Source organism: Wolffia australiana, chromosome 5 (assembly GCF_029677425.1).
Source record: "Wolffia australiana isolate 7733 chromosome 5, ASM2967742v1".
Lineage (NCBI taxonomy): Eukaryota > Viridiplantae > Streptophyta > Magnoliopsida > Alismatales > Araceae > Wolffia > Wolffia australiana.
In genome coordinates, this window is record NC_135839.1 from 6373384 (window position 1) to 6398246 (window position 24863).

At 39.9% G+C, this 24863-nt stretch overlaps 1 protein-coding gene across 1 annotated transcript; it reads right to left on the bottom strand.

Annotated features, from left to right (window-relative positions):
- Positions 1–17005: 17005 nt before the first annotated feature.
- SIP1 (Raffinose synthase family protein) lies at positions 17006–22359 on the bottom strand. The gene is made up of 5 exons (XM_078575559.1): positions 21751–22359; positions 20464–21006; positions 19281–19458; positions 17946–18313; positions 17006–17771 (listed from the first exon to the last, which is right to left on the bottom strand). The coding sequence occupies exons 1-5, from the start codon at positions 22357–22359 to the stop codon at positions 17208–17210; spliced, it is 2262 nt and encodes a 753-aa protein (XP_078431685.1). The 3' UTR covers positions 17006–17207.
- Between the last annotated feature and the right edge of the window lie 2504 nt (positions 22360–24863).

Here is a 24863-nt window from a genome sequence, read left to right on the forward strand (position 1 = left end):
TACCGACAACTAGTTATTGGACTGGACCATCTATCTATAAAGTAATAGGCCCATTCAATTAAGAGGCCATTAAACTTGATCATGGCAAGCTAGCCATCATGACAATATGAAATGCATCTCAGGAAAACTAGGAGGGTCCATACCTTGCTTGATATATGGTTCATCTATCTTAATTTGCTTGTTTTATGAAGAAATCATGTTATCAAAGTTAGGCAACTGTTGTTCTTTGTCATTATTTTTTAAGTTCAATGTTTTGGTTGAAGATTCGTGTTTGATGTATATCAGTACCATGCAAGATTTTCCAAATAAATTGAAGCTAAATGGTTAGTAAAAATCAGGAACACATATCTGTCTCAGAAGCTCATTAGTGTGAGGATAATCACTGACACGCCTCTTGATTTTTGAGAATACAGGCTTTGTTGGAAATATATGTAGGCATGCCAGCCAATTGCACATTCCACATTTCGTTCGTAATTTATTGAAACCAAATATTTTTCATTATACATATGTGATGATTATAAATGGAGTCCATAAATATATCCAACAACTAAGTGAACTATTTTGAGATCATAATATGATGATTGCTAGTTTTTTAAATATGTACTCTAAATATTCCCATGCAAAGAAAACTCAAGATGGCCATTAAAATATATGGATATAATAAAACTATCTAGTCCTATTAATATGATGAGAATGGTTGATCGCATAGGCATTATCGTGGATACATTAAGGATAGATAATTAGCATTGTCTGGAGAAAGAATTCATTAAAGATCGATATGAATATGTGAATGGTATTAATTTTACCATCAACCGTGTTCATTTATGTCCCACTAGTTGACAACATGACAAATGATACATTATTAAAAGATGGGGCAAATTGTCCCATATATCCCAAGTTTTTTAAAATGTATGCGATCTATCCCAGGTTTTTAAAAAGTTCCGCTATCTATCCCCTGTCAGCGATCTATCCCCAAGTTTTGTAAATCGTCCGCAATCTATCCGTGGGTTCTAAAAAAACCGCGATCTATCTCGCAGTTTTCCCGACGATGATGTGGCGTCCGACGCGGCATCCAAGTGGGCTGACCGTAATAGACGTGGCATCCAAGTCGGACGCCACGTCATCGTCGGGAAAAAATCCTACTCTCTCTCCCTCCGCGATCTCTCTCTCTCTCTCTCTTGCGCGATCGGTCTCTCTCTCTCTTCCTCTCTCTTCCGTGATAGTCCATTATCCTTATCCAACTACAATACAATATTCAGCATTTTCACGCAGAAGGATAATCGATTATCCTTATCCAACTACAACAACAATATTCAGCATTTTCACGCAGAAGGATAATTGATTATCCTTATCCAACTACAAAAACAATATTCAGCATTTTCTTGCAGAAGGATGATTGATTATCCTTATCCAACCACAACCATTCTCAGCATTTTCACGCAGAAGGATTATCGATTATCCTTATCCAACCACAACCATTCTCAGCATTTTCACGCAGAAGGATTATCGATTATCCTTATCCAGCTAAAACAACGGAATTTAAGATTCTTATTAATTATGATTATGGATTGAAAACCCCTTTCTTTTGAAACGATACAGCCATGCAATCAAGACGATGGCTGAGGAATCCGTTGCAGTCGAAGTACATGGCTGCCATGGAACAGGTTCTTGCGGAGGTTTCTGGGTTCGCTTTGGGAAGCCATAACAAGAACGACAGTTCTACATCATCCAGTTGTTCTAGCGAGAGATGGGATGGAAGGAGGTCTCTTGGCTTCGCCGAGAAGAAGAAGCTCATCGCCATGCTAGAGACGGTATTTTCTCATCTGGGTTCTTCCAAAAACATAATTTTTGCATCTGGGTTCTGGAAGAAAAAGCAGTTTTGCATCGGGCTTTTCTAAAGAAAATCATTTTTGCACCTGGGTTTGCAATAAAAAATAATTTTTGCATCTTGTTTTCGAGAAAATTAGTACCTCTTTTAGTTCCAACACAATAAAACTTGCATGGGTTTTCCGATGAATTAATTTGACCTTTGGGTCTTGAAAAAGAGTGTTTTTACATCTCGCTTTATGCACAAATATCTTTAGGATTTTCTGGAATAATTTTTTGCATCTGGTTTGCCATAAAATTATCACTGCATCTAGATTCTCCGAAACACAATGAACTATTATTGCATCTGGGAGCTCTTAAATAGTAAAAACTGCATAGGTTTTCAGAAAGAAAAAAGTTTGCATCCAGGTCTTCAAAATGTCTTTCTTGCATCTCGGTTTTTTCCAAAAAAAAAAACATTCGCCTTCTGGGTTTCCCAAAAATGTTGCATGCTCAAACACCTTTGGGCTAGTACCGACATGTTCATAATCTAAACCAGTTTGTCGCTCTTGTCCATGGTTGAACTGCTCATGCCGGGGGAAATGATGAACTGTTCTTGCGACTCCCGCCCACCTCGTTCAATAGTGACAAACTGGCCTCCGTAACTTCCCAAATAACTAGTTCTCCGCGGGACAGCCGATGTCTGTATAGAGAGATACGTACCCCAATTTACGTATTACTGCAAACAACAAATTTACATGCGAAAAAAAATATTAAACTTACGCAGGTGTACATTGGACCACTAGCTCCAGTTATTGCCCCATAAACTGGCTGTTCTAGTGATTTTCCTCTTTGTACTTGAACATCAGTAAGGACACAGAACCGATTAGAGTATGGCAACTTACGAACAAGTACACCGAATATATATATACATATGAATGACAATGAATCATACCAGTAACTTGCCGACGCTTTTCCGCAAATTTTTAAATGCGGAAGATGAAGCCTCTCCCCTTTCATGCGTAATGGGTCTAGGATATTGTTGGAGTACCTGCTGGCTAATTTCAGGAAGTTGGTTGTCTCTATCATCCACCTCAAGCCGGGAGGTTTCTACGACTTCCTGTAAACCTGGCATATTTGTTTAAAACATGTTCACTTATCACGATTGAATAAAATTCTAAGAAGGTAAAGTTAGATTCGATTCATACCATGTCTGTAGCTTGATTACATCTTCGGGGGCATGTCTTCCGATTGTGACCAAATTCTTGGCAAAGAGAGCACTGCTTCTGCGCGCCTTTATTCGTGAATCCTTGATGATTAGGATAAAATCTCTCAACCATGTCAACTCTTCTCTTCATCTTCGGCCTCCTAGGTTGTCTCTTGACAAGAGGGAATACATAGTTCACTTCATCTTCATCCCACATGTTTCTCATATTCATTGGTGGTATACCCATATGATACACCCTCTGGTACATATCTCTCTTGTACTGGTCAGAGACAAAATTTTCAGGGTCATCCTTGATCCAATGAATGCAAGCGATAGCATGGGGGCAAGGAATACCCCTTAATCCCCAATATCTGCAGCTACATTTACGGGCCCGCAGGTCGACCACATATTCGTCTCCGAATATCATAACTTTGAATTGATAATGGCCAGCATGTTTGAGTCTGCATTTCCTAGACTTCAATCTGTTCTCTTCGAGCAAGCCTCTTATCCGGGGGCATAATTGGTCGGAACTGTTAGAGAACAGATCCCTTTTGTGAACTATCCTCTGCATGCATGCCCTCATGATATCTTCCAACATGTCTATGATACATTTTCCCCTGTATGGCAAGATGCAACTATTAAAGCATTCACAGATGTTGTTATCAATCGTCTCACATTCCGGCCATTCACTGATAAACGCCATGCAAAACTTGTGCACACCTACGGCTTCAAAATCACGGGCGGCCTCAGGTTTAATTGACCTCATCTTTCGTAGGAGCTTCCGGAATTCTTCGGGATTTGTGCAATTCACAGTCCTCCAAAAAATATTCTTCAACAGCCCAGTGGAATGCCACCGCTTCTTCCAATTTGCGAAGATATGCCTGGCACAATTTCTGTGCTCTGCATTCGGCAACAGTTTTGCCATTGCGTTACCTAAACCCTTCTGTTGATCACTCATAAATGTCCAACCGATACCATCAGGAATCCCTAGGTCCAGCATTAGCAATTCAATAAACCAAGTCCAGGAATCTTCGTTTTCACCTTCGACCACAGCCCAAGCAATTGGAAACATTTGGTTGTTTCCATCCTTCCAAACTGCACTCAACAACTGCCCTTTCACCTCACTCTTCAGAAAACAACTGTCCAGTCCAATGAATTTCCTACACCCCTCAGGAAAACCCCCAGCCAAAGACTCAAAGCATATATAGAGTCTCTTAAACCTAACTTAGAATCAGGGGTGTCCGTATCGAGCAATAACTTGAAGGTGCTATTCTCGTTTACCTTCCTCAATTCAGCTACATAGGACGGCAACAAGTGGTAATGGTCATCCAAGGATCCCTGAAGCATCTTGCGAGCAGTGGATCTTGCTTTGTAACACGCAGTCCTCCCCATCGTGATTCCAAATTTATGGTTGATCTCCCGCATCATATAGCCGACAGGCCAATAATTATTCATGCGAAAGTTCTCGATGAAATGATTCGCAATCCACTTATAATCTGCCTGTCTATTCCTTGCAGGCCGACTGCACGTATGTCTATCGTTTAATGTCTTCACAACGATAGCATCTTCTGTCCGGCACCACTAGCATATACCCGCCACGGACAATCGTTACTGCATATCACTTCAACCTTTGTCTCACAAGACTTCTTCAATCTAAAATTGAACCCACTCCATATGGCATGGTTCTTCATAGCCGCCATAAATTGAGCGGCCGACTCAAATTTCATGCCTACTTCAAAGCTAATCTCCTCAACAGGGCAACTGGTATAGTACCTTTTGCAACGTGGCATGAAACTAACATTTTCGAACTCCTCATCTGTATAAGTGGGAGTTATTATCTCATCTTCAGAATTAGCGTACACACTACAATTCTCTTCTTCACTTAAATATCCTTCAAAATCACTTGTAGAAGCGTCACTGCCACGGGCGAGCTGACAATCATAATTAAAGCGAAACACATTTCTCGCCTCATCGGCCCTATTCCACGGACATAATAAGAGACAATAACTAACGTATTGGAAAAATTCTACTTCCACATTCACCCATTTGGTGAGGAATTATAACATATCGAAAAAAAAATTATTGTGTGCAATAGTGTGCTTTCATTGTTTTTTACTTTTACGTATGCTTGAAGAAATGATGAAGATTCATAAAGGACTCCTCGAATTCAGCTTTGTCTCCAGGAACAATGTCAAATTTGAGCTGTCAAGATATATGTCTAAAATCAGATTGAGAGTCACAATGATTGAGCCGTGTTGTGAAATCTTGAGATTAAGAAAAATCTTTTTGAATATCGATGATGGTATCGATATATCGATACAAATATCATTTATCGAATCCAATTAAAACCCATACAGATCATGATCCAATTGATTGGAAAATTTGGGGAGTTGCGATGATTTATACGAGAATTAGAGGCAGAAACTGGGAAAATATGATGCGATTTTAGCAGGAAGTGGGAGACCGGCGTGATTTGGGTAATTGATTGGAAAAGAAATGAAAATCAGGAGAATATGACGAGGTTGGCGTGGTTTTTGGTTGTTGATTGATGAAGATGAGGTGGAAAAAGATGATGCTATTGAACCAAATCTGAGCGAATTCAGGTAATTGGTTGAAGAACAAGGCGTGGGAAGGAAGGAATGATGATGCGCTTGAACGAAAATCGTCACGATTTGAGTGATTGGTTGAAGAACGAGACGCGGGGTGTAGTAAAAGATGATGTGGTTGAACGAAGATCAGCTGGATTTTGGTGTTTAGTCGAAGAGAACGAAGCAGAAAGTAGGAAAATATGATGTTATTGAACAGAAATCAGCTCGAGAATCAGAACCAGAAAGTAGAAACATAAGATGCGACGAAAGGGAAATCACTCATCACGATTTGGTAAGTGAAGGAGATGGTACGATCCACCGAAATTCAACAAGCAATTTGCAGAATTCCGAATTTGAATATGGAATCATCACGTTTTTGACATATCGATTCAAGAAGATGATACAATTGAAAAAAATTCAACAATAAATTCGTCAGAATTCTGCATCTGAATTCGGAATCCTCAAGATTTTCATGACGGATTGAAGAAGATGATACGATTGAACAAAATTCAATGAGCTGTTTGTCAGAATTCGGCGTTTGGATTGAGAATTAACATGATTTCGATTATTGATTGGAGAAGACGATACGATTGAAGTAAACTTGAGAATTATCTGTAATTTAAAAAGATACGATAGAACATATTACCTTGAGTCAACTGAAGTAAACTTTTAATCTCACCATTTGGGGAAATGTCATTAGAGACGAAGAAGAATATCGAAAATAAAAAATCCAATTAGATGTAGATATCCCAATTGGATCATGATCAGTATCGGTTTTACTTGGATTCGATAATTGATATTTTTATCGATATGTGATATTGGGATCAATATTGGAAGAAAATTTCAGAACAAGAGGAAAATCGTGGAAGAAGAAGAAAATCGCAGAAGCAGAAGAAAATCGCGGAAGCAGAAGAAAATCGCGGAAGAAGAATAAAATCACGGAAGAAGAATAAAATCGCGGAAGAAGAATAAAATTGCGGAAGAAGAGGAAAATTGCAAAAGAGAAATACCGGTCATGCAGAAACGCTTCTCGGGATCGATCCTTTCGCCCTTGAATGGATCGCTCGTCGAAATTGCCAGAGAGATGAAAAGGTTTTTTTTCCCGGCGATTTCTGATCGAAGATGATCACTTATCCCAGGGTTTTTCGACGAGGACGGGGCATCCGACTTGGATGTCACGTCTATTACGGTCAGCCCAGCTGCCCATTTCGCCGTCCGCGTTGGACACCACGTCAGCATCGGGAAACACTGGGATCAATCGCGGAAACTGGGGATAGATTGCGGAAGTTTTAAAAACTTGGGGATAGATCGCGTGAAAAAAAAACCCCGGATAGATCGCGTACATTTTAAAAAACCTGGGATATATGGGACAATTTGCCCTAAAAGATATTTTATATTATTTTTGAATAGCTACTCTTGAATTTATAATGAATTTCACCAAATTAACGTATTATTCATGCTTAACTTATAAACTTTAATTATTTCATGTTACGAAAATTTTATACTTATCCTGATTGACTTTATTGAATCCAATCAAATGTAGTGCAAATAAATGATTTCTAGATCTATGACTGTGGAATATCACATAAATGAAATATAAAATTTGATGGAGGACCATCCATAAGACCAAGCCCGAGCACCCTAGTAGCCGTGTCAGGGAGCCCGAGCCGATGCAAGGAACCCGAGCCAACGCAAGGAATGCGAGCTTCAGATATCAGGCTTGACGGCAAGTACCTAGCATTCGTTTTATTTCTGTGCATTTTTATGGGTTTTATGGAGGGCCTCCGTGTTTCAGGATCCTCACGTCTTTTCCCATGTTTTGTCTTTATTTGGGCCATTAGGGGAATGTCCATGTTAGGACGTTTCCCTAATTTGGCCCATTAGGGCAAACCCCTACCATATATAAGAGAAGGTATGCCCAAGGGATCATTAGGAAGCATTATTATGACAAATTTGAGTTAAGTAAAAAATAATATAAGTAGTTTATTGTACTTTCCTTAATATTTTATTAATTTGGCATACTTACAAAACTGCCCTCGCGCATGAGGGGTTCCCTTTAGGAACCCTAGTTGCTGCTGCCAGCGATTGACACCCTATCGTTGCTTGCCAGTGTCGCTATCGTAGGGGCTGTTCAATTCGAGCCATCACTGCCTGACGTTGTCCACTGCCGTCATTCGCGAGTGCCGCCTCATAGGAGCCGCCAAATCTGAGCCACCATCGTGCCGCTTGCTGCCGTCGCATCTGCCGTCCACGTTCTATCATTGTTGTGCCACCGATTGCTGCTATGCCGCCCGTGATTGGCCCTCCGATCAATCACTCACCGTGCTGCCGCACCCAATGCCATCAAAGCCTGCACCATCATAACCACGCATTACGCCGCCAAGCCCTGCACTGTCGAGTCTGCGCTGCCACGTTGTTCTTGACCCCTTCTGGAGATGCCCACCAACTTCATCATCAGAGACAAACATGAGCGGCCTCGAGCGTTCAAACCCTGGTGTGCAGGTCACAACGCTTCCCTTTCCCCTTTTCTATTATTATTACCTACACTAGTGCCCTCCTCACCTGCTTCTCTGTCGAGAAAAGTGAGTCATAGATTTAGCAGCTAAATTGAGAGAGGGAATTTGTTCTCGGCGTCGGTCCCGTATTGCTCTCAACGACTTTCGTAGACGCCTTTGGACAGTGATTGTCGCCCACCCTGTCAGTCTTCCAGCTGGTCTGTCGGGTCATTGGGAGCCTGTCCGCTACCCTAGACCCCTCGTGTCATATATCCGATCTATTGCCTTAGGTCAGCAATTATCCTACGTATCTTCTCGTTGATTTCACAACGCTTGCATCATCCATCCACGTTTGGCATCACGTCTTATCGTTCACCTCTTGTGATGTAACACGAGCCACTCAGTCCCGGCCACGTCGTGTTACATCAAAATTCATTGAGGTTGAAATAAAGTTATCGGATGAGCAAATAATGAGGATAAATTTCATATTTATAGAGCAATTAGAGTGAATAATGTGGAGCAATCAAACCTTCCTAATGTTCAACCTGAAATAAGAAAACTTGAATAAAGAAAACCTCAGAAAATGGAGAAAAAAGGGGCAAGGAAGGGGTAATTGATTGGCCTTGCCTTTTGTAAAGAAATTCTCTCTCTCTCTCTCTGTCCTCATTAAGGATGTGCTTCAATAGAGGCTGGCAGTAAGGTGGTTCTCCAAGATTTAGTTGTTCAACCTACTTAATGGGAGTTTTATAAATTTGACATTTTATCTCCTCTCTTATTTGAGTTGAAAAATTCCTATTCCAGGGAGAGTATTTGATTTTAGACTTGAGAGGATGTGTTGAGGGTTCAAGAGAAAATAAGTTAAGGTTATAAAACTTAGATCTATGTTTTGTATTCTTTTCCATCCATTTCACCTCCTTAATAATTTCTTCACTTTATAAATTTACCTCTTCATTTTGACCTATTTATCTCTCTATAATAATATTTTAATATCTAACCCTTAATCCCTGCATCTAATTTACTCCCAAAAATCTCATAAAAAACAACTATTGTCACATACAAATTATATCCCCATCATGTATGTCACTATTTCTTCACTTTCTCTCTCTATCTCTTCATTTCCTGTAGGGTAACTGTCTAGAATCATATCTTTCTCTTTCTAAAACACCTTCATCCATATCTCTACATTTACTGTCCTAAATTTTCATAAAACTTAATCAGTTTCAGCTCCAATTTATGTTCTTGTCATCCCCTTCATCATTTATTCACTTTTCTATCTATTTATTCAGTTTCATTACTTTAACTATAATCAATCATTTATTCTCAACTTGACTCCCTCTGCATCTCTAGTTCTTATCTTTAAAAAATCACATAAAGAATTTCATTCAACCCTTCAAATCTAGAGTTTCTCTTCACATATCATTACCCATGCTTGAGTTGGCTACATGTATAGCAAAACAGCAATGAATACATCATTTTATTCGTGTTTGCACAGGGGTTAGAAGCTACAACACTGGTACAAAGGGGGGGGCCCTTCTGGATTATCCAAAATTTGGCAAAGTCCATAACCCAGTGAACCTATTGGACTGGGCTGGAGAAGGTAGAGTAGCACTCGCCACCTACAATCACCATGTGCAGGCATCACCACGAACCACTAGAGACATAAAAATAATATTCATCATTCTGGTCGTTTAGCCCTTGAAATAATTCACGTAAAATATATATATATATAAATTTTATTTAAAATTTTAAGTCACTTTTTGTTTGCAATTAATTCCATAGAAATACTTTACTTAAAATTCTAAAAATCTATTCATCATTTCCAGTAATAAATAAAATGAGTGAAAATTATATGAATCATTTACTAACATTTATTGCGTTTTGTCCTAAAAATATCTCAGGGAATAATATTAAATTATGGAAAATCCAAAAATCCCAAAATACATTTTCATTTCTGACCATGGGAAAAACTCTGATATTAAATTTTGACCTTTTCATGAATTGACCCCTAATTGGCCCTATATAAATTTTATAATATTTAAGTGGAAAAAAATCATAAAAAGTTCATAAAATATTTTTGACAAATTCTAAATTAAAACAAAGACATAAAACAACCAATTTTTGGCTTATCAGTTGTGAAAGTGGTTCTTAGGTCTAAGACACCAATGATATCTGATGTATGGAAAATTTTATTTTGAATATGGCCTACAAGTACCCTTTCACCAGATTCAAAATTCTCTCAAATCAGATGCAATAACAAGCCCACAAGGCGGTTGTGGCGGCCAATATGGAATGGTCTACCCACAAAATAAAGGCGACAACTCAAGGAAGATGACGAAATTAAATCCTTATACAACATAATGGAGTATCAGAGTAGTTATTTGATGAAAATGTTCAATACTTTATGGCCTAAAAGTTACTGATCACCAGATTCAAAAGTGTCTCAAATTGGATGCAACATCACGCCCATGAGGTGATTGTTGCGGCCAAGATGGAATGGTCTGCACATAGCATTAAAGAGGCAATTGAAAGGCGATGATAAAATTAAGTCGTTCTCCAAGGTAGTGAAATGTTAGAGTAGTTATTTGATGATTTTTAAATGAATGAATAATAAATAGAATGACTAATTAGGTTTTGACATTTGACCATACATTGTAGCTTATGATGAAAAGGTTCCACCAAATAGCATACTCCTCATCTTATAGGGCATGATGTGTAGCTTGGCTCCCAATCAGCCAATGATTTAACTAAAATTTTTAGAGTAATCATCGGTTAATAAATATATATGTTGATATACTCAATTAATAAGATTTACTAACAAAATTTATTGAGGGATTAATTTTAGTAACTAGGCTGATACAATTGCCCAGAGCATCACACACCTGATATTCTTGTATGTTGGCTAACATACTCTAAGTTTCATGGAGTTTTATGAAAAATTTCCATGGACTTTTATGAAATTACCCAATTTAAAGGAAGAGGTAAGGATGCCCTTCCCTTTCTTCTCTTGCTCTTTTAAAGTATTGTTGTTTTTGAGACTAAATGGCGAGTAAATTAGAATTATGGCAGTGAAATTCAAGGGGACAACTACAAGAGATAAGGTTATGAAGATTATGAAGAAATATCTAAAGGCTAGACATCTGAACGACTCAAAGAAAATGATCGAAGGAACTGAGAAAATGTAGTTTTGATTTGTGAGAAGTGATGGGTTTTGTAGACCTTGACATGGATGAAGACGAGGATTCCACGTAGCGGAAGACACATAACGGAATCAAAATGGCATCGATAAAATCCATGTAATGAAGTACCTTTGCACGGATTGCATCCATGATTTCTTGGATCTCGGAGTGACACGAGTTGAGCTGCTCAAGTGTGCAGCCTCTAGATGTATCCACATGATCCTTGACACGTCAAATCTGCTCCTTCTTAATGATGAGCCCCGTTCTACCTCCACCGTCATCGTTACACCATTCCGATCGCATTGGGCATGGAGAAGGGCTGTGGGGAGAAGGGAGTAGAAGGGGAAAGGACCCTGAAAAAATTCTGGCCTGGGTGAATTTTGTTCACGGCCTTCCCCTATTTATACTAAGTGGGTATTTTTCATAAAAACCCCCAAAGCTTAAGTATATCTTCCGACATCCAAAAGACCATTTACGTGTGACCCTCTAGGCCCATTTATCAGTCTAGTTAACAAATCCAGCGGCCCAATAACCTTTATTAGCCTTCCAAATTAATTAACTATATCAACATATAGATTGGTTAATGTCGGATCGATTAAACCCAATCGATAGGTCGAGTCTCTAATATGTGGGGTGCCAAGCTACACCTTGTGCTCTAGAAGATACAAAGGAGTGTAAATCAACTTACTCATGGAACCTGTTCATCATCGGTTATCGTGTACGTATAATTCCTCATCCACTTGTTGCTCCTTGGATGACTTAGGGTATGGTTGACTGTCAAACCCTAATCGGTCATTCGAGTTAGTACTGAGCTGTCACCTCTTATACCGAGGGTGGACGATCCCATCTTGACCACTCAATTGTCTTCGTGAACTTCTTGATGTACCCGAACTAAGACCATTTAGAATCCCATGATTAGAGACTTGTTGGCCATAGTCAAAGTACAACCGTCCGTCCACAAGACGTCTTTGGTGTCTCAGGTCTAAGGACTACTTACACAACAATGACGTGAATCAACCTGATAGATAGTTTGGTATGATACCATTCAGAGATTCGTATAGATCAATTCAGTGAACTCTTTCCACTAAAGAGCAATTACTATCTATGCGTAGTGTCTCCACACTAATGGCTACGGGACAGACCATACTCATCATATGAGTGAGGCTAGATAGTGGTATTCTATCTGGATACTTTGATGTCCTTCTCGTATATCCTTCGAATAGAAATATTTAGAACACATGCTTAAAGACTAATGATCTCCGTATTACGATCTCATCATAATTCACTAAGTCCGATCATGTATTCATGGACTTCATTATAAGCATCACACGTGCATTATAATGAATATGTTATATTAATGAATATGGAACGAGATGTGGAATGTGTGATTGGCTTGCTGGCCACATATATTTCCATCAAGAAGGTGATAATATCATCTATATTTTTAAGAAACAGTTTTAAGATACATTTTTGATTCAGTTTTCCAATGTGATCATTTTTTGATCATTTAGATTCAAGCCAATATACCGTATAGACTTAACTCCAATCATAAAATAAACATAGCAGGGTATGGAAAGAAAAAATGTTGATCAGAAGACACCACCCTCAAGCTGGAGCATAGATGCTTCTAATGCCCAACTTGCCACCGAGATAACAGAATAATATTCCCGGTTGCCCATTGGTCAGCATATTTTCCATCTAATCTATTAACTTTGCATTCTCCACGCAGGTGATTCTTTGATCAATTTTTCTATTAAATGACTAGAACTAGTTTTTAAACATGTATTTTAAATATTCATTTTTGATGGACGACATATGCACATAAAATTATCTACATAAAATAACAATTTTTTATCCTAACTATGTGATAAGTATGGCTTACCATGTAGCTGTTATTGTGGTGGAAAGAAATCCAAACGTTGGGTGCTCTATAGAGAGATCAATGAATGAGCCATATGAATCCCTAAATGGTATTATACCTAAAGGACAATCAGGTTGGCTCATATCATAGTGATCTATTTACTTGAGACAGTAATGACATCTCGTGGATAGATTGCAATGTTTTGACTATGACTTACGAGTTTCTAATCATGGGATTCAAATAAGTCTTAGCTCGTATATAATAAGCACTCGAAGGTGGATGAGTGGTCAAGATAGGATCGTCCCCCCTCAGTATAAGAGGAGATTAATTCAAGGAATGTGATGTAGTTAAATCTTGGGCCATGGTAGTAAGGATATTAGAGAAGGCATTTTCTAATGATCCCTATTACACATAAGTACTAACTAAATGATGGATTAGGGTTTGACAATTAACTATACCCTAAGTCGCTTGCGAGACCCACGTAGATGAAGGATTAAACATATGCAATAATCAGTGATGTCAAAGTTTCCATGAGAGAATTCATCTAATACTTTTGTATCTTTTAGAGCATGGGGTGTATAGTGGCATCCCACTAACTGGAAACTTAACATATAAATTGGGTTATCAAATTTTAATTAATTGATCAATATGTTTTTGTATTTAACTAACAATGTTTGTTAATTGTTATTGGGCCATGGGCCTAGAGGGTGACACACATAATATTAAAAGTCACACTCATAAAATTTAAAAGAGCTTTTGAGAAAAATTTTAAGTCAAGTAATAAATAGGGAAAGGACACATGTTTAGGCACCCATGCTATCCAATGCTAGGTCCCCATTTTTCCTTCTCTTTTTCTCCCTCAACCAAAAGAGACTATTGACGATGAGAAGATAAAAAAAACTATGTAAGTAGAGTTTTGGAGAAGAAGTGGAGATGTAAGAGCCCCTTGATTCCCTGAATACTTTTAAAGGCAAGACATGTGAATTGCCTCAAAACACTCTTCCAAGGTGCAAGTTAAGGGTGGAACAAGTTCCCCACAAGGTATCAAAAGTTTATTTGTTTTAAAGATCAATCAAAAATTGATTACAGATTTTGCTTCTTGTATACATATTTTCCAAACCTCACTTCATGGCATAGAACCCAACAACTGTTGCTGTCAGTGCATCTCTCGAGGAGTAGACACGAACTAACTTAGATACTGGACAAAAATTGTTTGCTCAACCTGACTGAGAGTCATCAAGTTAGCATACTACATTATTCAAATTTGATATTATTCAGATAAGTTTTTTTTGTTGATTGTGTTCTTGTCTTTCAGCCTCATTGAGACATTCTGTCATAGACTTGAAAGGTTTTGATAGAAACCTCCTTATTTCCTGAGATTTTTTTATTAACAAAAAGTACTAAAGACATATCTCTTAGATATATTTCTTACATATACTATATTACTATTTACCTTGGATAATTATAAATATAAAATCATAAAAACACCTTAATATCCCTCTTCTTTTTCCTCTAAACCTTTCTACCCTTTTCTTTCTTTTTCTCTATCTATCTAATTAACCCTTTAACTCCCTTAATTAGATAACCCATCTCATTTTTCTCTCCTCTGATTATTTTCTTTTTTTACCTAAGTTCTTCTAGAATCAGCCGGAAATTTCATCTCTCTTCCTATTTAGTTAACTCAAACATGTCAGATATTATTGTTCTTCATTTACTTAATTATCTTACTAATCAAATAATTGATATATTTCTACTTATCTCTCCTATTCTAAAAATTTACATCTTGTTATTCACCGCTTAATGAATTTTAAATTGCTAAGCACCATTTTTCTGAAGAAGATCTTTATCACTAACCAGGTTTATTTCAGTGAGTAAGTTTATTTATAAATTTTATTAGTTAAACTCAAAATCCAGAAAAAAAATATATAAAACCCAATTTTGAGTTTATTACCATAAACAATGAAGAGGTTTTTAATACTGTTAGTGCCATCTTCAAGTACCTTCAAAGTCAGAGAATCCTAGTTTCTTTCTTTCATTTGTTTCATTTATTTCATTTCATTGATGCTGAAGCTAAATTTGACGAACATGATTACCTTGAATAGAGGGACATAAGTTTCCACCTTGATGAGAAGATCTGTGTGGACCAATCAAGTAGAGATGCAATAAATAAGTACTCATTGAATAGCCTTGAGCAGTTGATGTAAAGATGACATATATGGCCAAGAGCACTAAGTTCAAAATTCTATTTTAAAACCAAGATGTCATGCGTTATATTTAATACCTGTGGAAGCCATCAAGGCAGAGGCACTAGGAAACTAAGTGCAATGATGTCTTAGTCAACTTTGGGAGGAAGACAATTATGTGTGATATGGTTCAGGCCTTAGTGGCCAGGGCTTTTAACATGGATGTATCTTATGGAAAGAAAAAAAATTGGATGGATATTTATTAGCATATGGAAAAGATAAATCTCCCTATATTATAACTCCTTTCCTAGATAGGAAAACATTCAACAATGGAAATATTCATTTAATTAAGTATCAAAAACATATAATGTAATAAATGGTTAGACTTCCTACTTTAACAACCCATCTTAGGCTGGATGTAATTAAGTTCTTTTAACCCAATTCATATTTTTTCAACAACATAATGTAACAACAAGCTTACTGGTTCATTAAATAATATAAATTCAAAATATTTTTCTTAGGACTATGATTCACATGTACCATAAATTCGTACTTGTTGGAAAAGGATTTAAAAGTTAACATGATTCTGAACGAACATGTCTTTTGATACTAAGTAAATTATTTCAGTTCATTCATTTATTTGCTTATTCATATGTAGTTCATGGTATATTCATCATCTTGATGTTGTCCATGATTTTATTCATATTTTATTAAATGAATGAAGTTTCAGAGAAAAAATTCTACATAAAAACAAGACCCTTGTACATTGTTCACATAGATCATCAATCATTTTTTTAAAAAAGGTTTCCATGTTTCTAAACAGACGCTTATTTCTATTATTAAAAATAACTTATTTGATCATTTATTTAGTATATGTTGATGACATTATTGTGACATATATACAGTCATTACTCTTAGTAACCCTTCATAATGATTTTACTGTGAGAGATCTTGTTCTAGCCGGACTACGTTCTATGAATTTCCCTTGTTAAACACAAGAAAGAAAATATTATCTTATCGGAAGGATGCTACTGATTTATTCAACAAACACGAACAATTTTTTGAACCTATTTCATCCACACATGGCACTAAATCCATTACCACTATTGGTCCTTTTGTTGTAGGATTATTAGTGGCGCTATACGCTAGACTATTATTTCTAGTCCTCCCGTCCCTTCGGCAGTAACAAATCAATGTTTATGAATGCTCGAACCAAGGGAAGAGCATTGCTTGTACTCTTAAAAGGGAGTGCACGGAGTTTTTATCTATTGCTCAAAACTCTAAAATTGGACTGGGCATTTAGTGATAAAGATTGGGCATGCGTAACTGAAGATAATAATTCAATAAACGAGGAAAAGTTGTTATATCTACCGTAATCTGAGATAATGGCACAACTGAACTAGTAAAGTATATTTTCTTTCGCAAGGACTTGGAATGCGACTTTCCCAAATACTGACATTGTGATGTGATAGCATTGAAGCATTTCCCTGCAAGTTTTAATTCTTCATGGAAGAACCAAGTGTTCGGAGATAGACTTTAAATTTGTCAAAAATCAATTTTCATTCAAAATGTTTCAGGCCTGGTTCATCTTTAACGAAGAGGAGATCAAATAGACGATATCCCAATACCCGTTTTGCGCGGCATAGTGACAAGCTCAATGTCATTGATGGCATTAGCTTGATAGATCGGAGTATTCAGCATAATCTCATATTTCCTTTTATAAGAACAATGCTGATGCTATCTAACATCATTCTCCTCAATTCTTCTATTCTCGCACTGTATAAAGACATGAGAAACATAGATCCACCTCTCTTATGTTCTCAGGGTCTTCTTTTGTCACAACCTTTTACAGTCTTATAATTTTCTGCAGAGATGACAGCATCTTTAGTCGTCAAAAAATGTACTCAACAGCCGATGGCTTGGACGAACCCAGCCAAGGCACATTGACAGAGACAACGCCATCTACAAACATGAAGCTCACATCCTCCCCATTGACGCGACAAGCCACCGGGCTCTTCGACGAGTAAGCCTTCACCTCCCCTACGCCCTTCACGCCCACTCTGACCTCCCCACCATCAGTCATCTCCACAGACTGCACAGCACCGCCACTGTTAAGCATATTGGCCAACCCAATAGCCGCAAACTGTACCCCACTACTAGAAAACACAGTCCGTAGCCGCGAGAAGGTGAGAAGATCGTAATCGAAAGGCTGAAGAGAAATCTCCACGCCTTCTTCCAAACGCAGCAGAGAGACTTTCCCAGATTTGGACGAGTACACGGCGAAGAGATCCACATCATTTACGGAGACCGCGGGGTTTGCGAAGCTCCACTCGACGTCTCTTGGCCGAGCTGTGGCTTTAACGGCATTGCAAAACTCGGGGAAGCTCTTGTTCTGCCGCGCTTCTCGACACCACCCTCCTCCTTGGCAATTGAACGCACCCACCACGCCGGTGCACTGAAAAACAAAGGATTTGATGATTTCTGTTAATAAGGAAAGGTACATCTCGAAGACGATGAACGAGGGTCGATTATGATTCTTTGTTTTAATACTATTGAGACGGCATCGTCTTCTTCATTTGAGAGAGTAAAAATAGAGAAAATAAAGATCATCATTATGAAGTACGAGGACCTTGTTGAGATTCCAGATCTTGAGGGCGGTGGTGCCATCGTGGAGGGGGTCGTCGAAGAAGCAGTCTCTGGTGGGAAGAGCGAAGCGCTCGCAGCGGAGAAGAGAGCCGTCAGGGAAGACGAGGCGCTTGAGGAGATGAAAGTCGTGGTGGCCGACGGCGTCGCTAACGTAGATGGGTCCGCCGGAGATGGAGCGAGAGGCGGCGTGGAAGGTGGCGCAAGGGTGGGTCGATTGGAACATGTCCCAGTCCGGGCGAATGAAATTGCCCATCCAGAGAGAGTTGAAGGCGCAGTGCACCATGTGACAGCCTTGTAGCCAGAAGGCACCTTCTGGATCCCCAGCCGGGTCGCTGCACCAACAGTCATCTCCTGCACCATCAATTAAAACCCTCAACGGAGTGGAGAAACCCTTGGCAGAGGAAGGAAACGCTGAGTCCAAGAGTGAAGAAGAAAACCCTAAACCCTAGTAAGAAGAAGAAGAAAAACCCTAAACCCTAGCAAGAAGAAGATGAAAACCCGAAACCCTAACAAGAAGAAGATGAAAACCCTAAACCCTGGCAAGAAGAAGATGAAAACCCTAAACCCTAGCAAGAAGAAGATGAAAACCCTAAACCCTAGTAAGAAGAATATGAAAACCCCAAAACCTAGTAAGAAGAAGAAGAAAACCCTAAACCCTAGCAAGAAGAAGATGAAAACATTAAACCCTAGAAAGAAGAAGATGAAAACTCAAAACCCTCGCAAGAAGAAGAAGAAAAAGAAAACCCTAAACCTTCGCAAGAAGAAGACGAAAACCATAAACCCCCGGAAGAAGAAGAAAAACTTAAACCTAGCTAGAACAGGAAAACCCTAGACCCTTGCAAGAAGAAGAACACCTTATACCCTAGCGGGAGGAAGAAAACGCTAAACCCTAGATAGTGAAAAACAATCAACCCCAGAGAGAAGAAGGAAACCCTAATCCCTATAGAGAGGAAGAAAACTCTCAACCATAGTAAGAGGAAGGAAGCTCTAAACCATACAAAAGAGGAAAGATACTCTACACCCTAGCCAAAGGAAGAAAACAATGTATCCGAAACCCTAGTGAGGGTAAAGAAGACCCTAGATTCTCGAGAGTGGAAAACACTAAACCCAAGAGAGAGGGAGCAAATCCTAATTCCTAAGCCTAGAGAGAGGAAGAAGACCCTGTCAGCAGGACATTGGAGAGAGGAAGAAAAATCCAACTCATAGGGCGAGTAAGGAAGCTTTAAACCCTAGTAAGGGGAAGAAGACACGAAACCCTTGTGAGAGGACGAGAATCCTAAACCCCAGAAGTGAGTGTCAGAAGAACAGGGGCTGTTACCAACGCGGGCAAGAGGGATGATGTCCGTTCCGAGGAAAAAGAAATCGTTGCAGTGCTCCATGCTCGCAATCGCGCCGTTTCCATTGAAATGCTTCTTGACAGAGTCTGATAAAGCTTTGTAGTAAGCCTTGGCAAGCTCCACTCGCCCGCCATAGTCCTCACACAACATCTCCAGTATCTGGAAGAGAGCGTGGCGAAGAACATGATGATTTTGATGATGATATTGCTGATGAGATTAATGCGATGGGAGAAGACACTATAATGGTACAATGAGGATAATAATGATTTGGATGATGATCGATATGATTTTTTAACGGCTATCTTGGTAAAGAATCGAAAGAAGATGATGATGATGTGATAATTATTTTGTAACAAATGATGGCAATGATAATGATAGAAAGAGATTGATGATTTTGTAATGCCTATCCTTGTAAAGAATAGAAAGAGGATAAGATGGTCTTTACGACATCCATCTTTACTCTTGATAATGATTTGGATATGATGAGATTGTGTTTGTGAAGAAGAATAAGAAGAGACTACGGTGGGTGATTATGAATTCCATGGTGATGTGATGATAACTACTGAGCATATGAATATCGCAATAAAAGAGAGTATTTTATCGATGATAATGGTGACAAGGACGACGATGAGACTATTACTATGATGATTATTATGTTTTTGATGAAGATTACAATGGGGAGAGAGAGAGCGTGTGTGTATGTGTGTGTGTGTGTGTGTGTGTGTGAGAGAGAGAGAGAGAGAGAGAGAGAGAGAGAGAGAGAGAGAGAGAGAGAGAGAGAGAGAGAGAGAGAGAGAGAGAGAGAGAGAGAGAGAGAGAGAGAGAGAGAGACAGAGAGAGAGAGAGAGAGAGAGAGAGAGAGAGAGAGAGAGAGAGAGAGAGAGAGAGAGAGAGAGAGAGAGAGAGAGAGAGAGAGAGAGAGAGAGAGAGAGAGAGAGAGAGAGAGAGAGAGAGAGAGAGAGAGAGAGAGAGAGAGAGAGAGAGAGAGAGAGAGAGAGAAACAGAGAGTGAGAGAGAGAGAGAAAGAGAAAGCGAGAGATAGAGAGAGAGAGACTTAGTGAGAGTGAGAGAAAGAGAGAGAGTGAGAGAGAGGGAGAAAAAGAGAAAGAGAAACAGAAAAAGAAAGAGAAAGAGAGAGACGGAGAGAGAGAGAGAGAGACTCACATGGATGACGTCCACCTTGACCCCGGTAATACCGCAAGATGCAAGGTGGCGATGCAGGCCCTCATACAACTCCGAAACCTTCTCCGGCGGCACCAAACCCACGCCATTCCCAACGATCTTATCCACAGCTAGGTCCTTCATGGTCATTTTCAATCCCGGGGACAGCACAGGATCCACCATCCTCGCCGTCGGCAGACCTATCGTATTTGGCCGAACTCCACCCCAATACCCGCACAACGCGTGCCAAACATACACCTCCACGCTCCCAAACTCAGCCTTAAGATCACTTACAAATGCCTTCAGTCCAGAGGACTCCCCGTCTTTGGAGACATAGTTTTTGAATTTATAATTCTCCTCCAGCTTAACAAGCCGACACGGCATCTGTTCTCCAGCAGAAGTTCTATTCATTCCCTCCGAATCAACAGCTGGATCATCATCATCATGGCAGATCGACTGCCATCCGTCATCGATCAGCACTAGCCCCGGTGGGCATCCACCTTCTACTAAGCCCTTCACCCCCTCAAAAACGCCGGCCGGGTGTACCTGTTGAACTCAACACCCTGCGTACAATAGTCTAAGAGGAAAAGTAGCATTCTTGCTATTCGCTATTGCATATATCGCAGTGGCAGGCACTTGTATCTTAACATGGTTCTAATTTTACGCGCGACAAATTAATCCTTATGTTGAGGGGGACTGTTGAAGATAACACCCTGTCTATAGTAGTTTAAGAATAGTATGCCAAATCCTCCAGCTTGGTAAAGAGAGAAAGGAGGTTTGTCCATATACCTGCCCCAAAGCAGAGGTTTTGGGGCAGTTTCTAAATTTCCTATTTTCTTGCACTACGGTCATTATTTTTGTGCCAATTTAAATGCCCTGCTTCTTGTTTTTCCACCTAATGTTTTGGAGATTTCTTTGGAGGTTTTTCATAGGACAATGAGTCTCTTCCTCTCTTCTCTATTTCTCAATCTGTCTCTCCATTGAAACAAAGGGTACTCTTTTGTCTGGTGCTAACGCAGCGATGTCGTAACACTACCAACAATGTCATAGGTCTTCTCCTTGCGTTGGTTCTTCGATAATCCGCATCATCTTGGAGACTCATTCCCTTCCAAATACGCTGCCTATGAAACTGGCACGCCTTGTATTACGCCCCATCCCATCCCAGACTCCTGAAGGGGATGGGATAGAAAACATAAAACTACTCATAGTAATAATCTGATAGTTTAAAGAGTCCGAGGTCCAAAGCGCATCAACTTTTAAACTACAACCCATAACTTTTAGCCATAGTACCTTGAGATAGAAAGCATCCCAGGTACACCACCCGAGCTTGTCCATAACCGGGGGCACCGTCTTTTCTTCTTGAAGTCGGAAGCCGCCGACCTCAGCTCGGATGGCTCTCATGGCGTCAGCGACGAGTGCGAAGGGGTCGAATGCGGCGAAGACGAAGAGGGTCCTTGCAAAGCTCGATTCCTTGACATGGTTCGAGCCGCTTTCCACGCAGACTTCAATGAAATCGTTAGCCCCGGCCCTGAGACTGGCCCGGAAAGACCCGTCAATCAGAGGAAGAAGAAGAACATAAGGGCGAGCTTCGTCCATGGAGGGCTCAAGAATTAAGAACTGGGTCTCGTGCTCGAGGTCGCGACCATGGCGGCCGGTCCAGTGGGTCGTCCACCAAACCTTGAACCGGAAAAGGCTCGTGAACCGGATGTTGAGAAGCCGGCCCAGTGGGAACGCGTGATAGCTTGCGGCGGCGCCGCCGGAGAAGCCGACGAAGGCGCCGCCGAGTGCAAACGTGGCCGCCGCTATGGGCGCCACGTCGTGAAGGAAGGGCTGCCCGTTGGCAAAGAAGGTGTGATCGTTTAGGGTTATCGAGAGAGGCGGAGTGGTGTGATCTTCCATCGTCGGACGACGGAGAAGCAGGCGTGAAATTTGAGAGCTTGTTTCCAAGCCACGAAGAGAGTTTAGAAGGGGGGGGGGTCAAGCCGGGTGTTCTAGGAAGGACGGGAAGGCACACACGTTGATTCACGGGGAAGAGACAAGTTGGGCCGCATGGCCCGATCATCTCTCTCTCTCTCTCTCTCTCTCTCTCTCTCTCTCTCTTTTTCTCTCTTCCTCTCTCTTTCTCTCTCTCCCTCTCTCTTTCTCTCTCTCTCTCTCTCTCTCTATCTTTCTCTCTCTCTCTCTTTCTCTTCCTCTCTCTCTCTCTCTCTCTCTCTCTCTCTCTCTCTCTCTCTCTCTCTCTCTCTCTCTCTCTCTCTCTCTCTCTTTCTCTCTCTCTCTCTCTCTCTCTCTCTCTCTCTCTCTCTCTCTCTTTCTCTCTTTCTTTCTCTCTCTCTCTCTCTCTCTCTCTCTCTCTCTCTCTCTCTCTCTCTCTCTCTTTCTCTCTCTCTCTCTCTCTCTCTCTCCCTCTCCCCTCTATCCCTTTCTTGTTGCCAAAATCTAGATAAGGACGCCCTAAGTAGCGGTCTGGTTTTAGCAGAAACCTAAACCTAACCTTAAAGTTCTGTCCAGTCTCCCTCTTGGTCCGTCTCAGTCTGGTCTGGTCTAGATCAGATCACATTGACTAGTCAATGTCAAAGTCAAAGTTCAAAAGTTAACGTTAGCGTTATAAAAAGGCTTAAGTGAATATAAGAAAATATTCCAGATCAAAATTATAAACTATGACGTCCAAGTAAGGGATTCCACTGAAAGTTGAATACAAGTGTAAATTATTTATTGGAACCCTTCATAATCAAATCATCCATATAATGAAAATTGTACTTAAAACTAAAGATCATAAAAGTTAAATTTAACCTGAGAATACCTCGTCTTTACCCAACTCCTTTGAATCTAAGCAAATTCTATTTCTCACCGAGAAAAAAATGAGAGGGAGAGTGAGAGATTGAAGAAGAGAGTGAAAAAGAAAAGGAGAAGAGAGAAGGCATGAGAGAGGACAATTGTGAGAAAGTGAGAGAATGAGAGAGGGAGAGAGTCTGAGAGTGAGGATGAAAGTAAGAAGAGTGAGGGAGGGAGAGTGAGAGGGAGAAAATCAGAGTGTGAGAGAGTGAGAGAGTGAGAGATGGAGAAGTGAGAAAAAGAGAGTAAGAGATGGAGAACTGAGAGAGAATGAGAGAGGAAGAGAATGAGAGAGAGGGAGAGGGAGAGAGGGAGAGAATGAGAGTGGGAAGGGGATAGGATGAGGGATTGGGAATGCATAAGAGAGCTAGAGAGTGAGATCAAATGAGACAATGAGAGAGGGAGAGAGGGAGAGAATGAGAGTGGGAGGGGGAGAGGATGAGGGATTGGGAATGAATAAGAGAGCTAGAAAGTGAGATCAAATGAGACAATGAGAGAGGGAGAGAGGGAGAGAATGAAAGTGAGAGGGGGGAGGATGAGAGATTGGGAATGAATAAGAGAGCTAGAGCGTGAGAGCAAACGAGACGATGAGAGAGGGAGAGGGAGAGAATGAGAGAACGGGCAGAAATCAGAGAGGTGGAGAGTGAGAAAGAAAGTCAGGAGTGAGAGAATGTGAGAGTTAGAGAGGTAGAGAGTTTTAAAATGAATGAAAGATTGAGAGATGGAGAAAGTGAGAGAGTGAGAAGGAACGAAAGAGTTGGAGAAGACAAAGGATTAACAGATTGAGGGAATGAGAGAGAAACAAAGAATAACAGAGTGAGAGATGTGGTGTGAGAGTAATATAGTGAGAGGGAAAAAGAGAATTGGGAGAGAGAGTGAGAGAACGAGAAAGATTGAGAGGGGAAGAGAGTGAGATAAAGATTGAGAGAGGGATAGAGTGAGATAAAGATTGAGAGAGTGAGATTGTGAGAAGGAATTATAGAGCGAGAGACTGAGAATGTGAGAAGGAATTAGAGAACAAGAGAGTACGATAGTGAGAATGTGAGAATTAATTAGAGAATGACAGCGTGAAAGCAATTATAGAGGATTTTGAAACTCAAAGCCACGTCAGCATTTGGCGCCACGTCAACATCCAACTGTGCAGCCACATAGGACACAAAACAAGATTACTTAGTAAGAAAATGAAATACATATTTTTATAAACTCGTTATGAGACATTAGGATTAAATGTAGGATAATGTAGCATCTAGGATCAAAGATAGATAGGCCAAGATCTAGTAGTTAGGATTAAACTGAATATAGCCATTATAAAAAGTTATAACAGCTATGATCACATTATAAAAATTTACTATTTTTACGCTATTATTTAATAGTATAAATATCAACCAATTGTAATCAAATAGTTTGCAGATTAATAACAATCTTCTAATCTGCTACTTCTCGTCCCACTCCACACCTCTTCTTCCTTCTTCTTGTTCTTGTTCTTGAGAAAGACCCTTGATCTTTCATGGTATGAGAGCCGCTTTAAGCAAGCATCAGCGCGATGGGAGAAAGCTTTGCCGTGGCAA